The sequence below is a fragment of the Thalassophryne amazonica genome, chromosome 13 (assembly GCF_902500255.1).
Source record: "Thalassophryne amazonica chromosome 13, fThaAma1.1, whole genome shotgun sequence".
Lineage (NCBI taxonomy): Eukaryota > Metazoa > Chordata > Actinopteri > Batrachoidiformes > Batrachoididae > Thalassophryne > Thalassophryne amazonica.
Genome location: NC_047115.1, coordinates 58,196,235 through 58,222,377, shown reverse-complemented (window position 1 = coordinate 58,222,377; position 26,143 = coordinate 58,196,235). Strand labels below are relative to the sequence as shown.

The window sequence follows — 26,143 nt, the reverse complement described above, 5'->3', positions numbered from 1 at the left end:
TAGAGACATAATCAAAAAAAAAAAGAAAAAAAAAAAAGTCCGGAAATCACAATGTATGATTTTTTTTTTTTTTTTTTTTTTTAAATAATTTTTTTGTATGTTACTGCTGCAAATAAGTATTTGAACACCTGTGAAAATCAATGTTAATATTTGGTACAGTAGTCTTGCCTGCAATTACAGAGGTCAAACGTTTCCTGTAGTTTTTAACCAGGTTTGCACACACTGCAACAGGGATTTTGGTCCTCTCCTCCAAACAGATCTTCTCTAGATCTTTCAGGTTTGGAGTTTCAGCTCCCTCCAAAGATTTTTTATTGAGTTCAGGTCTGGAGACTGGGCTGGCCACTCCAGGACCTTGAAATGCTTCTTACCTTGTGACTGTGGTCCCAGCTCTCTTCAGGTTATTGACCAGGTCCTCCTGTATAGTTCTGAGCTTTCTCAGAATCATCCTTACCCCACAAAGTGAGATCTTGCATGGAATCCCAGACCAGGGGAGATTGACAGTTGTCTTGTGTTTCTTCCACTTTCTAATAAATAATCATAACAGTTGTTGTCTTCTACCAAGCTGCTTGCCTGTTGTCCTATAGTCCATCCCTTCCTTTTGCAGGTCTACATTTTTGTCCCTGTATCCTTAGACAGCTCTTTGGTCTTGGCTATGGTGGACAGGTTGGAGTGTGATTGATTGTCTGAACAGGTGTCTTTTATACAGCTAACAAGTTCAAACAGGTGCAATTAATACAGGTAAAGAGTGCAGAATAAGAGGGCTTCTTAAAGAAAAATTAACAGGTCTGTGTGAGCCAGAATTCTTGCTGGTTAGTAGGTGTTCAAATACTTATTTGCAGCAGTAACATACAAATAATTTAAAAAAATCATACATTGTGATTTCCGGATTTTTTTTTTTTTTTTTAGATTATGTCTCTCACAGTGGACATGCACCTAAGATGAAAATTTCAGACTCCTCCATGATTTCTAAGTGGGAGAACTTGCAAAATTGCAGGGTGTTCAAATACTTATTTTCCTCACTGTGTGAGAGAGAGAGATACAAAAAATGGGATAGAGACAAAAAGAAATGTCTTTGAATTTATTTATGGTTTGTGAACATTTTGGATAGATTCCTCCCATTTAATTATATGGGACTTCTGCAGTATTTTAAAGATATTATTAAGAAATAAATATGAGGCTGGAGAGCTCTTTGCAGTGAGCATTTTTGATTGGCTCACACTCATTTTTTATGCATACATATTTTTTGTTATATACAATTCTATTCATAAATAGTTTTTAGTAATATACATCAGCTTGAATTTGGCAGCTGTTAAGAAAAGCAAAAATTCAGAAAATGCAGCCATAATAAACGCATGCTTAAACGTACTTGAATTGCAATACGAGTGTTTTAGGCAACATAACACGCATAAAGCACATACTTTTATAATATCTGATTTGAATCAAAATGTGCAACAGCGGTCAGTATTGTACAGTTAAGATGTGCAAAACAAAGCAGAATTAAGCTAAATTAAAGCAAAATAGCAAAAAAAAAAAAATATATATATATATAAAATGTCTGAAGTCACTGTCACTGTTAAAAAACAAAACATTATAAATTCATATATCTTGCTCTTTCTGTTTGAGGCTCAAAACTTTTTGATATTCCCTCCTATATAAGTGTGTGTGTGTGTGTGTGTGTGTGTGCGTGCGTGTGTTATTATTTTGTGAGACATATTTTTAGAATATTTACACATTTCTACCCTACCCTCGGTGGACTGCATGGTTCTTGTTCCATCATTAAGTGATATTGCTGTGCTTCCTCTCATTGCTCCTCATCCCTGTTCATAACGGTTGTTCAAAGCGTTCAAAGCCTTGAAGTGTTGATGAATGCTAGATGTGAAGAGGGGTAGGTGAAAGGTGTTAGGTCTGATGGAAGCAGAGACTGAGTGGGAGGTGATGCTCATATGGCGCCATCATTACTTGCATTATTCTACTTAGTTCAGCCTGATCCACTTTTGGGGAAGACTCGTCTGTTTTCCCTGCCGTAACATACTCCAGACATGTACCCAAACTGAAATTTTTACTCACAAAGTACACATATACACTCTTGCTCATTATAATTGTATTAGCACCTCCTGTGTCTTGTGAAAAAATCATATCTGACTCTCAGATGCTGCTGTTAAATATCAAAGTGCTTTAAATCTTGTTTGCTTTGTGTCACATACTTTTACAGTGATAAATTATGTTTGTGGATGGTACAGAACAGGTGCACACTGTTGCTAATGTATAAGGGACATTGGCAATTTAAAGTGCTAAAACGCATCATTAAATGTAGCATAGTTTATTTTTAGTGTGACGTATTTGCCACCATGTTTAACTCTCACATCTGTTTGTGCATACAGTGTTTCCATATAACCCAATGAGGTAGGCATATTTCAGTTCAGATTATTAATGCTGCAGGTGGTGACAGATCATTGCGTAGGATCACATCCCTCAAAAATAATGGCTTAATATTAGTGATTGAATTGAATTTATTTAATACAATTCAATTCACATACCAAAGTATATACATTAAAAATATACTGGATAATACAATGAAGTTAAAACACTTATTTCCATTGTGGTCCACACATAATACAAAAGCTAAAGGCATACAAACAATAAAACTAAATACAAGATAAATGAACATTGTAACAATATTTAAAATACGTTAACAGTACAAGTACACATAGCTGATATAAAAAGCTAAATTTGATGTACAACAACAAAAAATTGGTGATGATGATGATGATGATAAATTATTATAACTAGATGTGTCACAAACAAGGGCGCAATTTAGAACTAGAAATTGGGGGGACAAAGTGCGAGGCCCGCAGGGTCGAAGCCCAGAGGCCCATAGTCCTAAAGCGGCCCCCAGAAGCCAACGGTTTCTAGATAAGTTCAGATGCATTCTGAGCATCCAGAACAGTAATTTTAATGTTTTGAGAAGACCATAAATTGGACACCATTTGACTTATACAATTTGAAACTGTGGATATAAGTACTTTATTCTGAGAATAGCCAGCATTGATTTTATTAACATCCTGGTGTAAATAAGATATCACCACCTGTGTAGAACTTAAAAAGAATGATAGGTTGAGTTCTCATTAAAAAAAAACAACTGCAATGTGGTAAAATGTATTCATAAATATGAAAGAACAGGCTCTTAATAATTATTAACTATCACATACTGTATTTTTTTTCTCAAGATTTGTTTTTGCATAAGTTTGAAAAAAACAACAGATCATAAGTTTAGGATAAATTACTTATCATGAATTTAATTTTCGAAGTGGCACTAATGACAACACTCATGCTAAACATAATTTCGCTTGCATAGACTGATTTTGGAGATCAAGCAATAATTGCAGATGGGATTTCTGAGGTCCCAGATAGCTTTTCTGATTTCCTTTTCTAACTTTCAGAATTCAGTAAACTGGCATATGGTCCATTGATACTTATGTGTAGACACTAGTCCCTAGAGGCAACTATTTTTGGTTTAAAATCTGGGCAAATGCAGTCCCAGAAAATTCTGAATGTGACAAACAAGAAACAGGTGTTGTAAACAAGTCAATGCTGCTAAAAATACAAACTTGCAGAAACAAAGATACTATTCTGACATGGTTTTGCACATAAGACTGACATGGTTTGCACGTAAGACTGGCATAGCATGTTTCAAGTACACACATATATGTCAGAAGGTGGAGGGGACATACCATATTCTGTCCCCACTGGTTGAAAAGGTGGGGGGGACATGTCTCCCCTATCCCCCATCAAATTGCGCCCATGGTCACAAAAGCTGACATAATAAACAAAATGTAAATGGGACTGGAGTAGCATGTAAATAGGACTGGAGTACTGGTTAATTAAATACGACGAATAAATATAATGGTTCGGTGACTCTTAGTAAAAATTTATCAAACAAAAAAGACTTGACTTAAAGTTAGTTTATTTTATATCACTTATTAACTCGTTCCAGGCAGTGACTGCTGTGTACTGGAATGAGGAGTGTCCAAAGGACTTTACAGGTGGGATACTAAGGGACATTGGGCCAGAGCAGGTATTATGGCAGAAGTTTTTATTACTAATGAATGTAGTTGCGTACCTAGGGGCATTACCATAAAGCATGTCATGTCTGTAGTTAAGTTTGAGTTGTTCACCGTGGGCTTCCATAGGCAACATATTAATGGTCTTTAATTCATTGAACCCTATGTGAGTTCTGGGGAGAGCACACAAAAATGCGAGTGAACTTATTTTGAGTGGTCTCTAGACAATTCTTGAGTCTCTTGACCAGAATACTAAAAGATGTTGGCATAATCAAAAAGACACTAGATGAGGGCTAACACAAGGAGTTTCTTTGCATCTATATTAAGGTTTCTGGCCTGTCTAAAAAGAAACTTGAGGGCTACACTTTAGCCAGCTACAAGAAGTGTCAAATAGTCTGCATATAACAGCAATTTACATTATGCTGCAGCAGCTATATCGTTCACATATATGAGGAACAAGAGAGGGCCCAAAATGGATCCCTGGGGGACCCCACAGACCACATTAGCAAGTGGTGAAGGGAAGCCGCTGACTTCAACACACTGTCGGATACAGGTCTAAAATTAAATGCGGTTTCAGTTTTCCTGAGAGATCCATAGTACTTGTACACATGGTTCATATCGAATTTGCCACTACAGAGAGAGTTGAGACTGTAGAGATGAGGCAACAGTTGAAAAGAAGTTATTGAATTGCTCAGCAACCTTGGCTTTGTCAAAACATATTTTACCTTTTATTTTAAGTCCTATATTAGCAGAATTGTTTTTGGATTTAGATAAGCCAAGGTCCTTCAGGGTTTGCCAGAGCATTCGGGATTGTTTATACTTTCCTCCACCTTATTTGCATAGTAGTGAGATTTGGTAAAAGTGTTCTTGCTCTGTACTTGATTTCTCAGTTTTATAAATTTGTCTTACCAAGATACACGGCCTGTTTTTTAATCATGCTTTAAAGCTTTGTTCATGTCAAGAACAAGGTGGCGTACTTCCGTCATCCAGGGATCAGTGTTCATTTTAACATGGGGGCAAGAGGGCATTTTTTTTAATAATTTTAATAAATGTTCCTTTCAAGTTAGACCACGCCTAATGTACATCAATTCACTTTTAATTTATTGATGTATTAAAATTGGTAATAGAACCTGTTTTCTATTTTTTCACATAACCCCTTCTCTTTGGCTCTTATCCTCTCTTGGTACTCTTGAAAGTAGCTGATGTGTGTGGTTACTAGGATGCTCTGATGCAGGAATGTTGTGGTTGTGCTTGCAGAGTGGAAATAATGACCGAGATTGTCTTCTTTGTGGAGCACTGATTTGTGGCTTTGTTCTCCTGCAGATGAAGCCAATGAGAATGAGAATTCAGGGTCTCTCAACAATCAGTTGTCTTGGAAACAAGGCCGTCAGCTGCTCAGACAGTGAGTCCATGTATTTTTTATTTTTTTTTATCTTCACATGACTCTTTCACCCCGGAAAACATTGTCATTGCATTAAAATACTACAGCTGCATACCTGGCTGTTCAGTGGCTGATAAGTCCACATATCTGCAGAAGGATAGTTCTCTGACAGTAGTGCTATGGGCAAAACACTATAGAGAATAGTTCCCTTGTATGGACAAGAACAGCCATTACCCCCCAACCCCCAACAAAACATACACCACCAGCACTGAGTTGAACAACAGACATGGTTTTAATATCATCAGTGCCTCAGTCTGTCGTCGTTAGTAAACCAGGCTCCGGCCTTTATCCCAGACTCCATCAAGCAGCTTCACACATCATCTCACCTAATATGTTGGCTGATGAGGCAGCCAATTTACTCCTGAGTCCTTGTCAAGGGAGAGCTCAATAATATGCTGACACTCCCTCCCCTTCAGTCAGTTGCATGCTCATCTTACTACACTTTCAGCTGTATCCCTACGGGTAGGTGTAATGTTTGTTGAATAGCTCAGCCTGTGTGTGTGTGTGTGTGTGTGTGTGTGTGTGTGTGTGTGTGTGTGTGTGTGTGTGTGTGTGTGTGTGTGTGTGTGTGTGTGTGTGTGTGTGTGTGTGTGTGTATACACATATATATAAAATAAACTTGTTTCTATTCTCTGTAAGGATCAATAATGAAATGGTAGCAGTAGTACTTCTTTTACATTGAGTGAACTTTTAAAGTTGAAGTTAAACCAATCACTGTTCATGTAATTTGTAAAAAAGGTACCTACAGGAAGTGGGCTACACAGACACCATTTTAGATGTGAAGTCCCAAAGGGTCCGAGCGCTGTTAGGACTAGCTGGGGATGGAGGTGGAAGAGCAGGTGACCGGGTCACTACTGAGCCTCTGGTAAATGGAATGGACACATCAACAAAGGACACAGGCACCAAAGGGTGAGTATTCTCTGTTAAAGGTAACGAGGTGAGATGTACAGCAGTCCTGTATAAGACATGCAATATGTTCTGTGTTTTGTGCTGTCATAAGTCTGCATAAATGAGAAGGGTAGGAGGAGGCAGAGTATTCACTGTAATTCTGTCAGATCTCAGCCACAGGGAGTGTAAAACCAGTACATTCTGAATCCTGGTCCCAAGAACTGATAATTGAGTAAAATATGCCACAAAAACCATGCAGATCACAAACCGATTTTCCATACCAGATCGGTCAAGGCCCAAGTAAACAATGACCACCGCATGTACTATGGTCCAACAGGGTACCAGCGGAAATTGGGTTACTGCTGGGTGAAGAAGAAGAGGAGAATGTGCTTGGTAGTAGCAAAAGAGGAGCAAAGTTAAAAGTGTGGAAATGAGAGAAAGGGCTTTGAATGTTGCATTGTGTGTTTGTGGATTTAGATAAACTTATGACAGGGTGCCAAAAGAAGAGTTGTGGTATTGTGTGAGGACATCTGGAGTGGGAGAGACGTCTATGAGGGTCGTGCAGGATATCTACAAGGATGGCATGACAGCTGTGAGATGTGCAGTAGGAATGAAAGATACATTTAAGGTGGAGGTGGGATTATATCAAGGATCAGCTCCGAGGCCTTTCTTGTTTGCAGTAGTGATGGACAGGTTGACAGAGGAGCTCAGACACGAGTCTCCATGGACTATGATGTTTGCAGATGACATTGTGATCTTTTATGAAAGTTAAATAACATTGTGATCTTTAGTGAAGTTAAAGATCAGGTTGAGATGAGCCTGGAGAGGTGGACATACGCTCTGGACAGAAGAGGAACAAAAGTCAATAGGAACAATACCCCCCGTACGTGTGTGAGTGAGAGGGAGCCTGGAGGAATAGTGTGGTTGCAAGAAGTAGAGGTGATTAAAGTAGATGAGTTTAAATAGTTTGAGTCAACTATTCAAAGTAATGTGTGTAGCAGAGAGGTGAAATAGAGAGTGTAGGTAGGGTGGAGTGGGTGGAGAAAGGTGGCAGGAGTAATTTGTGATAGATATCTGCAAGAGCGAAGGGAAAAGTCTGTAGGACGGTACTGAGACCACCTGAGTTTCCTTGAAATGAAATCTGTAATGTCCTTGAAGAAAGTTACCTGGATGCAGTTGAGTTTTTATGAATGCACATACAAGTATGCCCCCATTAACACAAGACAAAGATGAATGATCTCAATAATGGCAAACCAGTTTTCAGCTCCACTTTACATTTTTGTATCCCATAGTGCTGCATTCTTCTACCTTTAATGACAACTATGCCATTGTGGTGGTGCAACAACAGTCCAATATATAATCTAAAAAAGCAGTCCTCGCAACAACAGTTTTAAATTGTTCACGCAAATGTCAAAATGCTTCTACAGGAAAACTGAGCTTTCTGACACCAGTGCTGTAATGGAGGCCTTCAAATTCATAGAGCATGCAGCAGCTGAGTTCAGTGACGAAGATGAGGAAGATGACAGTGAGGCAAAAGATAGGACTATTGTGGAATCTAGGACGGTAAGAACACCGTTTACCTAGGGCTGTATCATGACACAAAGCTCAATACAAAACCACTGAATACTACATCTTCTCCAGATCATGAGGAAAAAGCCTCAATCATCTTCACCAACAAGTATGGACACCAGTGAAGACCCAGACATGGAGGAAGCACTGAAAGGCTTTGACTTCTTATCCAGCCCTGATGAAATGGACACCTCACCAGAGTCCCGAGGCACGGGCGATGGTACAGACTGGGGTGAGTTATCAGTTGCAGTGCATTTAATGTACAAAACGGTTCCAGATGAAAAATGGTCAATAATGACACGATAATGTCAGTAATGTATCAACATTTCTCTTGCTTCCGACTGATTGTAGACGTAATTCTTGTATATTTTTCCAGAAACAAATTTTTAGAGGTTTTAAAAAGATGTTTAATTGTGTCGTGTAATTTTTCTCTCTCCAAAGTTGACTTGTGCCTCACAGTTTGGTGATTGTTCATGGATTACCCGTCATTCATATGTCATGTTGTGGTCATTAATCACAATGCTTGGACTTTCTCTGTTTAACTCATAGTTTGTGGTCTTTTCCATTGTGTGTTCCCATAGCTAGACTGTGACCCACAGTGACCCACTGCTATGTGTCCTCAATCTGATTTCCTTCCCAAAGTCTGTCCTAAAAATACCAGAGGAAAAAATAAATAAAAATACAGCCTTGATAACATGCTGAACTTTCTAGTTGGACATGAGCTTGTCTTTAGTGCTCGTACTTGTATGACCCTATAATGTTAAGTTTAATAAGGTCTTGCTTTAATAACTTTATAATTACATTTCCTGGTGACACAGAATTGGACACAAATGAAAGGACTGTGAATATATCTACTTCCACATACATTGTAGCGATTCTGATCTCACAGTCGTGGATTGTAGACTCATACGCCTATGTCAGCTACCCTACATTCTTTTTGGAGCTTTGTGCTTTCTCACAAATTTTTCTTGAACATTTAAACCTGACTTATTCTGGGTTTATCAGCCTGAGTCAGAACCAGTCCTTCAGAGGAGCAGGGTTAAAATGCTAGATGGGTATATACACATGCAGGAAAGTGAGTCTGAAGAGTCTCTGCACCTTACCCACCCTGTCTGACCTTGACCCAGGCAGTTGATCAACAGCCTTTCGGTCTGGTTTTGTCCCCCTGTGTAGAGAAGGACGAGCAAAGTCCCATTTCTGAGGCTTGGGATGTGGACCAGGGCCTGATAACCAAACTGAAGGAGCAGTACAGAAAGGAACGCAAGGGGAAAAAGGGGGTGAAGAGTAAGTCATGTCAGGTGTTGCTGCCTCCCTCTCTTCCTCTTTATGGAGCCTGACATTCTTGAGTTCAGCCCCAATGCCTCAAATCTAAAACAAACATCTTCGCTCTATTCCTTGTCTCCTTCTCTAGCTGCTCCTTATATGCCTTCTATTTGGCATTGCTCTGTCCTCCTGTCATTTCATACAGTGTTTCCTCTGTATTTCAGTGAACCTGTGTCCCCCTCCTCTCTTGTCTTTGTGCTGTACATACAAAACCCCCTCCCTGCTGCTTTCTTCCCATAAAAATAGCATGTTCCACATTTCCCTGGTGCATGCGTTTGCCTCCTGTTTAAATGTAGTCCATACCACCGTATTATCTTCACTGTAATATCAGAGATCACTGTGATGGTTATTTGTGATGACAAGTCCATCTGTTCTCCATCTGTGCAAGTCTTCTGTTTCCTGCACTGGTATTTTGTCCAGTCCTAATGACATAATTAGCCACATCATTATCATCATCTGCCAGCCAGATTGATTATATACTACGAGGGCTGTCAATAAAGTATAGGTCCTTTTTATTTTTTTCAAAAACTATATGGATTTCATTCATATGTTTTTACGTCAGACATGCTTGAACCCTCGTGCGCATGCGTGAGTTTTTCCATGCCTGTCGGTGACGTCATTTGCCTGTGAGCACTCCTTGTGGGAGGAGTCGTCCAGCCCCTCGTCGGAATTCCTTTGTCTGAGAAGTTGCTGAGAGACTGGCGCTTTGTTTGATCAAAATTTTTTCTAAACCTGTGAGACACATCGAAGTGGACACGGTTCGAAAAATTAAGCTGGTTTTCGGTGAAAATTTTAACGGCTGATGAGAGATTTTGAGGTGATACTGTCGCTTTAAGGACTTCCCACGGAGCGAGACGTCGTGCAACACTCCCAGGCGCCGTCGTCAGCCTGTTTCAAGCTGAAAACCTCCACATTTCAGGCTCTATTGATCCAGGACGTCGTGAGAGAACAGAGAAGTTTCAGAAGAAGTCGGTTTCAGCATTTTATCTGGATATTCCACTGTTAAAGGAGATTTTTTTTAATGAAAGACGTGCGGACGGGTCCGCGCGTCGGGACGCAGCCGGCGCGATGCGGCGGCACAGGAAAAACGCCTCCGTGTTGATAACCATTTGTAAAATCCAGGCGGCTTTTGATGGCTTTCAGTGGAGTGAGTATATGAGAAATTGTTTAACAGCTGGACATGTTCCAACTTGTCCTTAAGGCTTCCAACGGAGGTGTTTTTCCTGTGGCGGAGCGTCGCGGCGGCTGCGAGCCGACGCTGCAATCCGCCTGCACGTCTTTCATTAAAAAAATCTCCTTTAACAGTGGAATATCCAGATAAAATGCTGAAACCGACTTCTGAAACTTCTCTGTTCTCTCACGACGTCCTGGATCAATAGAGCCTGAAATGTGGAGGTTTTCAGCTTGAAACAGGCTGACGACGGCGCCTGAGAGCGCTGCGCGACGTCTCGCACCGTGGGAAGTCCTTAAAGCGACAGTATCACCTCAAAATCTCTCATCAGCTGTTAAAATTTTCACCGAAAACCAGCTTAATTTTTCGAACCGTGTCCACTTCGATGTGTCTCACAGGTTTAGAAAAAATTTTTTATCAAACAAAGCGCCAGTCTCTCAGCAACTTCTCAGACAAAGGAATTCCGACGAGGGGCTGGACGACTCCTCCCACAAGGAGTGCTCAAAGGCGAATGACGTCACCGACAGGCGTGGAAAAACTCACGCATGTGCACGAGGGTTCAAGCATGTCTGACGTAAAAACATATGAATGAAATCCATATAGTTTTTGAAAAAAATAAAAAGGACCTATACTTTATTGACAGACCTCGTAAGTAATATTGCTGCCGTCGTAATTTTGAGAGTGGTTAAATCATTTTCGGATCCTGTTGAATAGTTCTTTTCAGATGGAACCTCATTCAGTGGCTGATAGCCATTAGAAGTTACTTTTATAACACTCAAGGGATTGCAGTATTTGTCCTGTAATTAAATCAAGAGATCCAGAGCTCGTTATTCCATTGATGCAAAACAACATTCCTACTCTCATTTTTACAGAATTTTATTTTGTTTTTCCACACTCAGTGTTTCTTGGTGTTTGCATGCGATCATCTGTTAATGGATTTTTCATGTTAATGTATGATTTGTTTGAGGTATACTCAGTCTGTCACAAAGGTTATACAGTATATTTGTTTGTAGATTTTTGGCTGGACTGTCTGTGTGAAAATCCTTTTTGGGTTAAAATATGCGACAGCCTCTATGGTCAAGACTCTTAAAAATAGTGGGGAGAGAAACTTCTCATGAGACATGTTTCCATTCTTTTCAGTTCCATCTAACAAGGACTCTCCTGCCAACTTCATTTCCTTTTCTCTGCTTACTTTAATTTATTCACTTATTTTCTCCCTTTTAGTGCTGCTTTTTCTCCATGTTCTTTTTTTCTTTTTCAGCTAATTCTTTCTTTTAACTTATTGTATTTTCACATTCTAAGTGTTATTGTTGTTCCATCTTTTATCATTACGTTTGCTAATTTGAATAATTTGTTAAACAGGGCCCAACCGGTCCAAGCTGCAGGACATGCTGGCTAACCTGAGAGATGCTGAAGATATGTCACACCTGCAACCTCCATCCACCACCCAAACGCGACCCAACGTGGTCCGGTTCAATGACCATGATGTGAATCGAACTGATGAAGGTGCATAAAAGAGTGGATTTCAACTTATAACATTAATGATTTCCAGGAGCATGCAAGAGTTTGCTTACCCTTAAGTGTTTGCACATTTGAAGTTTCTTCTATATCTACAATTTTGTTCTTCATATTGTGAAAACAAATCTCTCCAACATAAATTAATTAAATAAATATCTCAAAGGTATAGTAATAGATGCATGTCTGGGGGCGATCCTTTATAAAAACAAAAAATAGTCACTTTACAGCCAATTTTATTTAGACAAGTCCGGGGATGGATACGTTAACATTTCTGAACCACTAAATGTCTTAAAGAATTTCTTTGATCATTAATAAAAGCAAACAGTATGATATTCTATGGTAAGTCTGCCTGGAGTATGTAAAGTTAAAAAAGTAATGAGATCAGTTTAAAGATGCCACAAAAACACCCACAACAACTCTGAAGAAGTTATAAGGCTTCTGTGGCTGTAATTGGAGAAACTGCATAGTGCAATTTAATGTTCAGGTGCATCTGTGGGAGGTGATGGTAAGTTAAGGAATTTGGTATATATACATATATATAAAACTCTTCCCAGGGGATCCCCAGGAAGAGGTCCCTAGGGAGACGACGGGGGGCATCCTCAGATGGCTTGGGCATCCTCACCAGATGTCTTTATGGGAATAAGTCTGTGTTTGTTGTTTACTTGTATCTATTACATATACATGCGAGCCTTAGACAACTGACAATGGTCTCCATTCCTAAAGAAGCATTTACAACATGTGTTTACTGACTTATTTATTCTCTTTTCCAGTTGATGTGCTGACTTTCCCGCCCACCACAGGGAAGGCATTCATAATGGCCGCAGACGAGGCCATGGTGAGTGAGCTGGGCCTTGGGGAGCTTGCTGGACTCACCGTGGCCAATGAAGCTGACAGTCTAGCATATGATGTGAGTGGATATGGTTTGAATGGACTTTCTGTGGAGAACTATTTCTGTTCATGTTATGATTAGAGACTGAAGCTTTTCTCTGACTTGTAATTTGTTGCCCATTCACATGCCGAAAACTGAATGTGTTTCAGCCAGCTGTTTTTGTAGATGAAGAAATCTGCTTTAAAAGTGTTGTTGCAGCCCATTTATGTTACCCCTTACCTGTCATATAGACTTACAGGTATTGTCCTACCCTGTGCTGTTTTTCCCCCAATTATTTTTATTTTTTGTGTCAGCCCAGCCCATGCCACATTTCTGGCTTCTGAACCATGGTGTCTTCTTCACAAACATAAAAATTACTAAAGGGGTCGGTCAGGTCATAAATGTTTTGCATTTGCCACATCTGATGGGGTTATTCCACAGAGCGCTGTTGCTTACTGTTTAATCCCGAGTAGCAAATCGGGGCATTTTTTGAAACTTCTTGATTGTTCTTTGTCAGTCTTGGACAAACTTGGTATATGTAATATTTATGGCCAAAATTTCATCCCTATTCTCAAAATCGGTGACAGTACAGTAGTGTTCAGAATAATAGTAGTGCTATGTGACTAAAAAGATTAATCCAGGTTTTCAGTATATTTCTTATTGTTACATGGGATACAGGGTACCAACAGATTCAGTAGATTCTCACAAATCCAAAAGACCAAGCATTCATGATATGCACACTCTTAAGGCTATGAAATTGGGCTATTAGTAAAAAAAAAAGCAGAAAAGGGGGTGTTCACAATAATAGTAGTGTGGCATTCAGTCAATGTGAGTTCGTCAATTTTGTGGAACAAACAGGTGTAAATCAGGTGTCCCCTATTTAAGGATGAAGCCAGCACCTGTTGAACATGCTTTTCTCTTCAAAAGCCTCAGGAAAATGGGACGTTCAAGTCATTGTTCAAAAAAACAGCGTAGTTTTATTAAAAAGTTGATTGGAGAGGGGAAAACTTATATGCAGGTGCAAAAAATTATAGGCTGTTCATCTACAATGATCTCCAATGCTTTAAAATGGACAAAAAAAAAAACTAGAGACGCGTGGAAGAAAACAGAAAACAACCATCAAAATGGATAGAAGAATAACCAGAATGGCAAAGGCTCACCCATTGATCAGCTCCAGGATGATCAAAGACAGTCTGGAGTTACCTGTAAGTGCTGTGACAGAAGACGCCTGTGTGAAGCTAATTTATTTGCAAGAATCCCCCGCAAAGTCCCTCTGTTAAATAAAAGACGTGCAGAAGAGGTTACAATTTGCCAAAGAACACATCAACTGGCCTGAAGAGGAATGGAGGAATATTTTGTGGACTGATGAGAGTAAAATTGTTCTTTTTGGGTCCAAGGGCCACAGACAGTTTGTGAGACGAACCCCAAACTTTGAATTCAAGCCGCAGTTCACAGTGAAGACAGTGAAGCATGGTGGTGCAAGCATCATGATATGGGCATGTTTCTCCTACTATGGTGTTGGGCCTATATATTGGATACCAGGTATCATGGATCAATTTGGATATGTCAAAATACTTGAAGAGGTCATGTTGCCTTATGCTGAAGAGGACATGCCCTTGAACAAGACAGTGACCCCAAGCACACTAGTAAACGAGCAAAATCTTGGTTCCAAACCAACAAAATTAATGTTTTGGAGTGGCCTGCCCAATCCCCGGACCTAAATCCAATTGAGAACTTGTGGGGTGACATCAAAAAAGCTGTTTCTGAAGCAAAACCAAGGAATGTTGTTAATGAATCTTGGAGTGGAATAACAGCTGAAAGGTGCCACAAGTTGATTGACTCCATGCCTCGCAGATGTGAAGAAATCATGAAAAGCTGTGGTTATACAACTAAATACTCATTTAGTGATTCACAGGTTTTCTAAAAAAGCAGTTTGAACATAATAGTTTTGAGTTTGTAGCGTCAACAGCAGATGCTACTATTGTGAACACCCCCTTTTCTACTTTTTTTTACTAATGGCCCAATTTCATAGCCTTAAGAGTGTGCATATCATGAATGCTTGGTCTTGTTGGATTTGTGAGAATCTACTGAATCTACTGGTACCTTGTTTCCCATGTAACAATAAGAAATATACTCAAAACCTGGATTAATCTTTTTAGTCACATAGCACGGCTATTATTCTGAACACTACTGTACGTGGTAACTTTGGGGTATTCTTAGTCTTAACGGCTTCAGTCACGTTCGAACTTCTTTAAAGGGGGTATTCGTAGTGACTGTAGCTTGAAACTTGTTTGATCACACTCCATCAGGATAAAAATTGAAGCTGAAGCAGTGTTTGTTGCGTTTTTGGTTCAGAGTTGAACAGCTCAATCATGTCTTGTCAAGGAATCAGCTCCTTTATCATTTTTGGGTGGGTTGCCAGGTCTGCACTTTATAAGCCAGCCTGTTAAGAGGCAAGCCAAATTAAGCCATTTCATCCCAGTTTTGCAGTTTTTTGGATCATGAGCAATTGTAGTAGAATGGCGCACTGTTAGTAGCCATTCTAGGAATCATGTGCATGTAGCGGTATTTTTTTAATCATGTTGTCTGTATTAGCTGATAACCATATATAAAATTGTTGGTCAATTCTCAAAATATTTCCTGGCTTACAAACTTAGACTTTTGGATGAACCACTGGGTTCAGGGGCACAGAATGGAAATACTGTCTTATTGATGTAGTTAAACTATGCATAAATTGTATTTCAACTTAATGTTCTATACTCCTGTATGATGGTCCTATTGTAATAAAGTTATGTTATTTGAGAGATTTAACACAAGCATCTGTAACAAAGTACATTCATGTACAACTCATAATTTTGGTTCCAAAAAACCCCCAAATAAACATGTCCATGTTAGGATGTGCCATATCCACATTTTTAAATCTTTGCTTAGGAAAGCTTTTTGTTTTTGTTTTTTTGTTTGTTTGTTTGTTTTAGTAGACATGTATGTACTGTAGGCTATTTTGCTTGCATTTGATAATGTAAAAAAGAAACTAGCTTGAAATAATATCACAGCTTATCTTACCAAACTGTGTTAAGCTGAAATTCCACAAAGCTCCTCAGATGTTGCTTTAGTACAGGAAGGTATCCTAAAATTAAGTTGTCCATTAACTTTTTGTTAAATGTCATTTGGAAACAGATTGGAAACAATAAGGATGCTATGAGGAAAACATGGAACCCCAAATATACTTTGCGGAGCCACTTTGATGGGATTCGAGCTCTGGCGTTTCATCCTGTTGAACCCGTCCTGATCACCGCTTCAGAGGATCACACACTCAAGATGTGGAACCTTCAAAAGACAGCTCCAGCCAAAAAGTAAGTCTTCAGTAGAGCTTCAACAATCTTCAGATTCTAAAAAGCAGTTAACTGCCCCATAACTATAATCATTTTGGATCATATTTTAAACATTCTTTCTTTGCAATCTTCTCAAATTTGACAATTGTGTGGAAAGTAATTTCCCCTGTGCACTGTACTGTTTTCAGTCCTTTGTGTCTGTCTGTCTGTCTGTATATGAACAAAATAGGTTGAAGACCTTTGCAGTTTGGATCAAATCTGGTGGAATATCTGAGGGTCAGCCAAGTAAATAGTGATTTGATTTAGAGAAAAATGAGTTGGAATTTCAGGATCAGTGTATTATACTATAGAGGGAATGTTTACCTTAGTTATTTAAAGGCAGTGGTGGGCACAGTTCCACTAACTGCTAACTAGCAAAGATAACTTTTTTGTTAGCAGATTAGCTTTTTAGCTAACTTCAGAAACCATCAGAGGACCAATTAGCTTCTCCTAAATTTAGTTCCGCTAACTTAGTCCACATTTTTTGCTGGCATAGTTAGTAATGGTCAAAAACATTTGTAAACCCTAAAATCATACATGTAGGTTCCTGTCTGCTACGTATTTTGCAGCAGTCTGGCAGCTGTGAGGAGCTGAGCTCAACTTTACCCCAGCAGAAGGGGCTTGGCTGCCAACCAGTAGATGGGTCTAAATGTATAGAACACTGCCATCTACTGGAGGCAGTGTGAATAGCACCCGCCCAAATATCACACGGCTGTTGAGCTGAATTACACTGACATAACAAACAGAATTTTCAGTTTTGCAAATGACTTTTTTTACAATGGGGAAAAAAAGGACTTATTGTACAAATATACATTTATTTGTAAAAACCAACGCACGTTACAGTAACTTGTGTGTTGGTTTTAACATATAATAAATCAACCAATCAGTGATGAGCGGAGACTTATTTTCCCCATAATGCCTTTTGGCATCTGTGTCTGTTAATGTTCAAACCTTCAGGCTTAGTGCATTATTTTAAAATTAAAAGATATATGTTATATTTTCATTTTGTAAAAATGACAGAATTGACATTAATCTAGATAAACTGTCTGGATAAATTTGGTTTATAAATTAAAATCATAAATTAAACTTGCTTTGCTTCTCATGACTTCTGTTTCACGTCTGGAGCACTGTATGTTGAATGTAAATGACTCTTCCTTACAGCAGTGGGCAGGGCGCACAAAGACAGAAGCGCTGACTCGTTGGTTGTGTTGGGTTTGTGATTGTCTTTGATTCTAATCAGAAGCGTTGGCGGTGCTTAAACTCCAAACTGGTTTGTCAGTAGCTGAGAGTGTACCAGAGACAATACTGAAAGTTAGCAGTTAGTTGTAGCTTCCGCTAAATTTTTTAGTGGTTTATCAGTTTAGCGTTATAAAAGTTAACTTTTCAGTGTTCAGATGGTGTTCAGTTGTTGGACTTCTGTGCTAGTCACAGTTTGTCCATCACGAACACCATGTTCGAGCACAAGGGTGTCCATAAGTGCACGTGGCACCAGGACACCCTGAGCCGGAGGTCGATGATCGACTCTGTAGTCGTATCATCTGACCTTCGGCCACGTGTCTCGGACACTCGAGTGAAGAGAGGGGCAGAGCTGTCGACTGATCACCACCTGGTGGTGAGTTGGATCCGCTGGGAGGGTAGGAAGCCGGTCAGACCTGGCAGGCCCAAACATATCGTGAGGGTCTGCTGGGAACGACTGGCAGAACTCTCTGTCAGCGAGGTCTTCAACTCCCACCTCCGGGAGAGCTTCTCCCAGATCCCGGGGGAGGTTGGAGACATGGAGTCCGAGTGGACCATGTTCTCCACCTCCATTGTCGATGCGGCTGCTCGTAGCTGTGGTTGCAAGGTCTCTGGTGCCTGTCGCGGCGGCAATCCCCAAACCCGGTGGTGGACACCGTAAGTAAGGGATGCTGTCAAGCTGAAGAAGGAGTCCTACTTATCTGTGTTGGTAGGTGGGACCCCAGAGGCAGCTGACAGGTACCGGCAGGCCAAGCGTGCCGCAGCCCGTGCGGTCGCAGAGGCAAAAACCCGGGTCTGGGAGGAGTTCGGGGAGGCTATGGAGGAGGACTATCGGTTGGCCTCGAAGAGATTCTGGCAAACTGCCCGACGCCTCAGGAGGCGGAAGCAGCTCTCTACCAGCACTGTTTACGGTGCGGATGGGGAGCTGTTGACCCTGACTGGGGATGTTGTCGGGAGGTGGAAGGAGTACTTCGAGGATCTCCTCAATCCCATCGTCACGTCTTTCGAAGAGGAAGCAGAGACTGGGGACTCAGAGGCGGACTCATCCATTACCCAGGCCGAAGTCACCGAGGTGGTTAGAAAGCTCCTCGGTGGCAAGGCTCCTGGGGTGGATGAAATCCGTCCTGAGTACCTTAAGTCTCTGGATGTTGTGGGGCTGTCTTGGCTGACACGCCTCTGCAACATCGCGTGGTGATCGGGGACAGTGGCTCTGGATTGGCAGACCGGGGTGGTGGTCCCTCTGTTTAAGAAGGGGGACCGGAGGGTGTGTTTCAACTATAGGGGGATCACACTCCTCAGCCTCCCTGGTAAGGTCTATTCCAGAGTACTGGAGAGGAGAATTCGACCGATGGTCGAACCTCGGATTCAGGAGGAGCAGTGTGGTTTTCGTCCTGGTCGCGGCACACTGGACCAGCTCTACACGCTCCATCGGGTGCTCGAGGGTTCATGGGAGTTTGCCCAACCAGTCCACATGTGTTTTGTGGATCTGGAGAAGGCGTTCGACCGTGTCCCTCGGGGCACCCTGTGGGGAGTGCTCCGGGAGTACGGGGTCCAGGGTCCTTTGTTAAGGGCTATCCGGTCCCTGTACAACCGCAGCAGGAGCTTGGTTCGCATTGCCGGCACGTTGGCCTCCGCCAGGGCTGCCCTTTGTCACCGGTTCTGTTCATTATTTTTATGGACAGAATTTCTAGGTGCAGCCAGGGTGTAGAGGGGGTCTGGTTTGGGAACCACAGAATCTCATCTCTGCTGTTTGCAGACGATGTGGTTCTGTTGGCTTCCTCAAATCAGGACCTTCAGCGTGCACTGGGGCGGTTTGCAGCCGAGTGTGGAGCGTCCGGGATGAAAATCAGCACCTCCAAATCCGAGGCCATGGTTCTCGACCGGAAAAAGGAGGAGCTCAGAGTCGAGCCGCTGCTCCTCCACGTCGAAAGGAGTCAGTTGAGGTGGCTCGGGCATCTTTTCCGGATGCCCCCTGGATGCCTCGCTGGAGAGGTGTTCCGGGCACGTCCCACTGGGAGGAGGCCCCGGGGAAGACCCAGGACACGCTGGAGGGACTACATCTCTCGGCTGGCTTGGGAACGCCTTGGGGTTTCCCCAGAGGAGCTGGGGGAGGTGTGTGTGGATCGGGAGGTCTGGGCGGCTTTGCTTGAGCTGCTGCCCCCGCGACCCGACTCCGGATAAAGCGGAAGAAAATGGATGGATGGATGGCCGGAAGTTAACTTTTCAGCTGGAGCATTAGCGGTTATTGAAGTGAACTTTTTGGTTATCTGTGCCCACCACTGAATTTTAGACAGAATTGATCAAATATCAAGGAAATGCAGAATCACAGTTAATTAGCAAAAATCTTTGTCAAACATTTACGGTGCGCACGTTGCACTCTGAGCACTCTTTCTTATTTGTTGTATTGAGATGCAGAGCGATAAGACAAGAGTTACCTTCTCCCAAGTTGAACGTCTTCAAAAGCGAAGCGTTTCCTGATTCCTTACTGATTCCAGCTCTATTCTTTGTTCCAGCTAATTGTCAAAAAAAGAAGTACTGTTGTACTGATTTACTCTACATTACTATTTGTTTGCTGTTTGTAGTAACAGTATTAGAAAACAAGGACAAAATGCCTCACGTGTGGAACTATGCTCAGCTCATTATATCCCAGCACAACTTTTTTGGTCAGCTTTTGTGGCTGCTGTGTTTTTGAAATCATATTTTATAAGCGTGTAAAACTGCTTATTACAGTATGTGCATGTAATAACTAAAGTTGTTGCGTGTAGTGGTGCTGCAGCTTGTTTTATGTGCAATAATACGGTCTTTGTTTACAGGAGTACATCTTTAGATGTGGAGCCCATTTACACGTTCAGAGCGCACAGGTAACAACTCTGCGCGCGCACACACACACACAAAGCAAAAACAGTGTTCTAACACCAAAACGAAACATATTAATGTTTCATTAATATTCAACCCACAGGGGGGCAGTACTGAGTGTAGTCATGAGCAATACAGGTGAGCAGTGTTTCAGTGGCGGGGTTGATGGAACCATCCAGTGCTGGAACACCCCGAACCCAAACATCGACCCCTACGACTCCTACGGTAACCATGTCAGGTCTTTGAATTTCCTGATTGGACTTCATCAGCTGACTCGGTTCTTGTTGTGTTTTGTGTTGCAGAGCCGTCAGTGCTGCGCGGGCCGTTGTGTGGGCACACTGACTCAGTGTGGGGTTTGGTTTACAGCAGTGCACATCAGCGCCTCCTCTCCTGCTCTGCAGACGGAACTGTGAGATTGTGGGATGCTACCAGTACCTCCCCCGCCCTGGCAGTGTTCAACGAAAACAAAAGTACAACCAGCTTGTCTCATGCTGCACCACTTTGTTTGTACCAGTTGGCTTTAAAGACTCCTGTGACATAACAGTACCTGTGTGTTTGTGCGTCGCAGAGCAGGGAGTTCCCACCTCAGTCGACCTGGTGTGCAGTGAACCAGCCCACCTGGTCACATCGTTCACCAGCGGGGAGATCGGTCTCTTCAACATGGAGACTCAACAGCTGGTCCTCAGTCTGGAGTCCATTTTGGAGCCAGGTAATGTGGAAACATTTGATCAGTTATTTTTTTTATTTTTTTGTGGTAGAATGACTTATTTCAAATTTTTAAATGTATGATCTACTACATTTGTCTGTTTTATATAACTGTAAATAACAGGTTATCTTTATCTTTTTGAGAAATGCGTCACTGCATCATAACAAATCACGTTTTGGTTGATTCAGTTTGATTTGTCTTTAACACTGCAGAACAGCCATGCTGTTCAAATTATTATTATTATTATTATTATTAAATAAAGATTTGGCCATTGAAAAGGGTACTGTGACAGAAAATATCTGAATCTGTTTGTGCAGTCATACTTTTTCCTAATAGACACCCTTAAAATATGTTGCCGTGAATAGTGCTCATTATGTTCATGATATGCCATTTTGGGGGAGTTTATATGTTACAGTCTCTTATACAAATAAATGCATCTGTAGTTGTGTTCTTGAGTGAAGTGGGGTTTTTGTTTGTTTTCATCAAGCTGCTTTTGCATTTCTGAGCACCTCACATTCTTCTGTTCTATGTGCCTTGCAATTTGAGCTTTGTTTTTTGTTTTTTGTAATACTGGGCCTGAAAAAGTTTACTACTCGCAGCACTGCTGCAAGGCAGCAGTGATTTCTAGTTTGTTTCCGTCTTTTACCACTAGATGTTGTGCATACACAAGATCAAAGCTGTGTGTTAATTTACACACATTCTTAAGTATAAGTACAAGTTAGTAATGTTCGCACACACAGTTTACACATAAATCTCTGTACACAAACAGTTGATCAGTGAGGCCCTTGAAGTTGGTTCCTGGGTTTTGGACTGTGGCTTCTCCTAGTGGTTAGAGTTTGTTTCACTTCACTCTGTATTAAACCAGTTAAAGGCTGCGACGGAAAATATGGTTCTTTAGTAGGATCTGGTGGTAGCTATGTGAAAGTGCAACATCCACAAACAGTTTTGTCCTCCGTCACCAGTTTGTATTAAAACTCTGAATTAGACTTTAACTTGTTGAAATGCTTAATGAGGGACATTTAATATTTTTGTATTATATCACTGTGAGCCAAAATAAGCACAGGATATTAAAAATAAACATGCACTTTGTAGATTTTTGTATTTAAGAAGAAGAAGAAGAAAGTCATGACTTTAGATTACTTCATTCGCTCTGAGTTATGAGTCATGATGACTTGAGTCTGTGTTTGTCCAACAGGCTTCCCCTGTCAGATCAACAAAGTCCTCAGCCATCCCACACTCCCCATCACCATCACTGCACAGGACGACAGACACATCAAGTTCTTTGACAACACCAGCGGGAAGCTGATCCACTCTATGGTGGCTCATCTGGACGCTGTCAGCAGTTTAGCCATGGACCCCAACGGACTCTATCTGATGTCAGGAAGTGAGTATTTAACCTAGTGCCGATGTGGATCTCCAGAGGCCAGCTTCTTCTTCAAGTTGTCTTCTCAGGTTCAGGCATCTTATGAAAAGGATAGCAACAGAAGCTAAACTTAATATTTGCTCGAATTGGCACACAGTAGTGGAAAGTGACTAAGTACAGTACAGTACTCAAGTGTTGTAGTAAAGGAAAGATCTGAGGTACTTGTCGTTGACGTGAGTATCTGCTACTTCATACTCCAGTACATTTACTGTATCTGACAGCTTTAGTTCCAGCAGTACAAGTCATACATAAAACGTCTTAAAATACATTAAAATTGGCTCCACATTTACCAGTTAGATTACAACAGTTAACACATGCCATGAATGTATCACTAATTACAATCCAATAACACATGTTATTCTGAAGCCACGGTGTGGCTGTGTCCTGGCCCTGCACCATAGATTGCCACCAGTCTCTTGTCAAAGAGCATATGTATTGTTGTAACAGCACTTCTGTACATGTTTACATTTTCACAAAACAACTAAATGTTGCACAAACATCCTCGCAGAGGTTTATTTGTACATCTGCTAATGTGAGCCATGAAAGAATTTTTGCATCACATGGACGCACGCAACTTTACAGATCCACAAATAATAAAGTTCCAGTTCACGTCGTAATTTAGAGCTTTGTTATGTGCACCGTCGGATCGGATGGAATCACTTTGCTCAGGAAGAAGTTTGTCAACCCCAAATACTAAGTGATGCATTACTTTTGTCCACTTGTGCATAATCCTTTTTAACAAAGTGCTCACATCTTTTATCTCTGTTTATTTCTAAGTGTTAGATATTCTGAAGCTCTGTTTATATAAAATGTTTTCTCCGTAATGTTCACAAACACACCGCTTAACTCTGAAATTCAACCACAGAGCTGTATACGAGAACTAGAGAATGCAGTCCCAATGCTGCCTACTAAACGTGAATGTCCCTTCATGGAGAGCGACATGCTACTTTGTAACCGGGTAAAATATTGACAAAGTCCCCGGATGTGACGTTTTCATATGCATTTTTAATGCAGATACGTGAGTGAACACACACATGGGGAAGAAAAGCTTGCAAAATACATGTTAAAATACCGTTCTGACCTGGATATCGAGCCAGTAAAATTAATTTATAGTAAATTATGTAAGAAAAGTATTAAACTTACTCTGATACCTACACATTCTGAAATCTTGGTATTGGAGTTAACACAGATCCAATCTGTTCCAGCTGCAATCAGCAGCTAAGCTGAGACATTCAGGTGAGCTGACATATTCAGCTGCTGCTGCGTTCAGTGCAGCGCAGCTCATCAATCCATTACATTATATATATTGTAACTAATTACTTTTGAGAGGATTCCAAATGCGTTCTCCACCACGCAACGCAGATGACACAACCTGCAGTTGAAAACGATTTCTGATTCTATGAGGGAATGGTTTCATCAGCCAAGGTCTGAATGTAAATGCATCATCGGCTACGAAATTATTTTATTTTATTGTCGAAGGTTTACACGAATCCGATATGTTCCAGCTTCCAAATTCTGCAGAGATGAAGGCACAATATCACACAATCCAGACTGGGCACACAGGCTGCATTAATTAATTCTCCACTGTCCGCATTAATTAAATTTGCGTCATACTGAATAAATTCAGCTTTGAATAAAATTCCATTCAAGGTGGTTTCTAAATCCTCAGATTTGGTACACAGGCATGACGCTATCACCCAAAAGTCATGGAAAAAGTAACAAGAATAACCAAAACTACGTACTTATGGAAGGAAATGTCTCCCTTCTTCCTCCGTTTGCAGCATTGCCAACATGCGTAGCTTTCCAGCGTTTTCCACCTGTTGCTTGATGAGGTTCTTTGAGCATCTGTGCGCGCTGCCCACTGAGTTGCCCTGTTCCAAAATGGTGATCACGACTCCTTTCCGGGACACTTCTCAGTGCAACTGCAGGCTCTAGTACTCGTATACGGCTCTGTGGATTTAACTCATTCATACTTGGTCATGTGATCTTGGGTTGCAGCAACAGTGGCTCTTTAATTGTTGTTTTTGTCCTTTCAGGTCATGACTGTTCTATCCGACTGTGGAACCTGGAGAGTAAAACCTGCATTCAGGAGTTCACAGCTCACAGAAAGAAGTTTGAGGAGTCAATCCATGATGTAGCGTTTCACCCGTCTAAATGCTACATTGCTAGTGCTGGTGCAGATGCTTTAGCCAAGGTGTTTGTATGACGCGGAGCTGCTTCACTGCCTGCAGCCCCGCCCTCAGCCTCTTGTGATCAGGGACCAATAGAGACTCAGAAGGTGAAGGATCTTCGGACACAGGTCCAGTTCCACCTCATATAGCCCACTGGTTTCCATTTGGACTGACAGAACCTGTAGCCGTTGTCCTCAGGATAGGCTGTGATTCTCCACAGGAAGAGTCAAGGAAGCCGATCAGTAGGAGATCTGATCTGGGCCCACAGGTCTCCAAGTTCCCCAGCTACCATCCAGGCAGGCCTGGGTGTGACCGCCCACAGGGCCCTTCAGCACCTACTCGCGGATAACTTCACCTCCATAGCTCGGAGACTCAGGACATGCTAGCGTGGGCAAAAGAAATGAGGTTCAACACCGGTCTTCTGCCCCACCGTGACTTCACTCTCAATCCAGATCTCTCGGGTCTACAGCCACTCCCCTGCGACGAGCGAGGTCACTCCATCACAGATCAATGTTGTGGTTTTAGGGAAATGTGTTGTACCGCGGGCACGAGGTCTGTAGTGGAAGTTACCTCCTTCACTTTGCTTCCTAGAATGACTCGCTGGCCTGCCTTGATTTTCCTTTTTAAAAAACAAAAAAACAATAAAAACAAACTTATTGACAAATGTGCCTTTGCTTTGAAAAGGTCTTGAAAATGTTATTTTAACACGTGTGGTTTTGGGGAGGATGGAGAGATGGAGCTGGTTGTGACAATGTTGTTGATTTTAACATTGAATGTAAAATTACAAATGCTTATCATAAAAATATATATTCAGTCTTAAAATTTACTGCGCAGTGAGTTTGAGCGTTCCTTTTCAAAATGCGGGTGAGGAGCAAAAATCCGTAAAAGTGATACAGACCATTAAATATGTTACCTGTTTGTTGGATTAACTGTACACTTCAGAAGTACGCTTACTAAAGTGTGTTCAGAGGAAATTATTCTGATTATATTATTACATATTAAAAGTTGTAATGTCAGTTTTTAGGAATAACTAATTGACTCTGGCCAGTTTGCTCTCGCTTTGATTTGAGTGGCTTGTACTGTATGTAGTCTCCCCCCATTGTGTGGACACGCCGACTAGTGTGATGTATCATGTCCAGATATTTACAGTAGTCCAGTGTTTAGCAGGGAGTTAGTGCAGTACTGTAGGACTATTTGAAATAAAGCAGCCGTCCTGTGATTCCAGTATAATATAAACTGAGCAGGAAGTGGATTTGGGTGTACATGGGGACTACAGCTTCAAATGAGCCATTTTCTCAGTCACTGGTTTGTATATGAAAGTATGTTTAAAAAATAAAACCTGCTGTAAAAAGTGTTAATTGGGGTCTGGCTTTAATCATTACACTATAATGTGAAAAACATTGGTTTTTGTTCCACTAAGACGTCTGAGGTATTTGGGCCAATTTCCACCAAACTTGTGTGCATGTCTGTTGATCCCACACTTGTTCTTGCTCGGTGGATCACTGTTAACCCCAGAATTGACGTCACAGGGTTTTCCCTAA

At 41.3% G+C, this 26,143-nt stretch overlaps 1 protein-coding gene across 3 annotated transcripts in view; it reads left to right on the top strand.

Annotated features, from left to right (window-relative positions):
* Positions 1 to 25,960, top strand: part of LOC117523413 (striatin-like) — an 80,658-nt gene extending 54,698 nt beyond the window's left edge. Inside the window, exons 4-17 of one of the 3 annotated variants that reach the window (XM_034184943.1) lie at positions 5,385 to 5,463; positions 6,241 to 6,411; positions 7,818 to 7,953; positions 8,032 to 8,191; positions 9,133 to 9,243; positions 11,816 to 11,959; positions 12,772 to 12,878; positions 16,017 to 16,192; positions 20,260 to 20,307; positions 20,406 to 20,527; positions 20,605 to 20,772; positions 20,871 to 21,011; positions 22,204 to 22,392; positions 24,468 to 25,960. In XM_034184943.1, the coding sequence (XP_034040834.1) occupies positions 5,385 to 5,463; positions 6,241 to 6,411; positions 7,818 to 7,953; positions 8,032 to 8,191; positions 9,133 to 9,243; positions 11,816 to 11,959; positions 12,772 to 12,878; positions 16,017 to 16,192; positions 20,260 to 20,307; positions 20,406 to 20,527; positions 20,605 to 20,772; positions 20,871 to 21,011; positions 22,204 to 22,392; positions 24,468 to 24,637 (1,922 nt within the window). In that variant the 3' untranslated portion in view covers positions 24,638 to 25,960. Of the gene's footprint in view, positions 1 to 5,384; positions 5,464 to 6,240; positions 6,412 to 7,817; positions 7,954 to 8,031; positions 8,192 to 9,132; positions 9,244 to 11,815; positions 11,960 to 12,741; positions 12,879 to 16,016; positions 16,193 to 20,259; positions 20,308 to 20,405; positions 20,528 to 20,604; positions 20,773 to 20,870; positions 21,012 to 22,203; positions 22,393 to 24,467 lie in introns of all 3 variants that reach the window. The other 2 variants (XM_034184942.1, XM_034184944.1) reach the window with 2 other exon arrangements.
* The last annotated feature ends 183 nt before the right edge of the window (positions 25,961 to 26,143 follow it).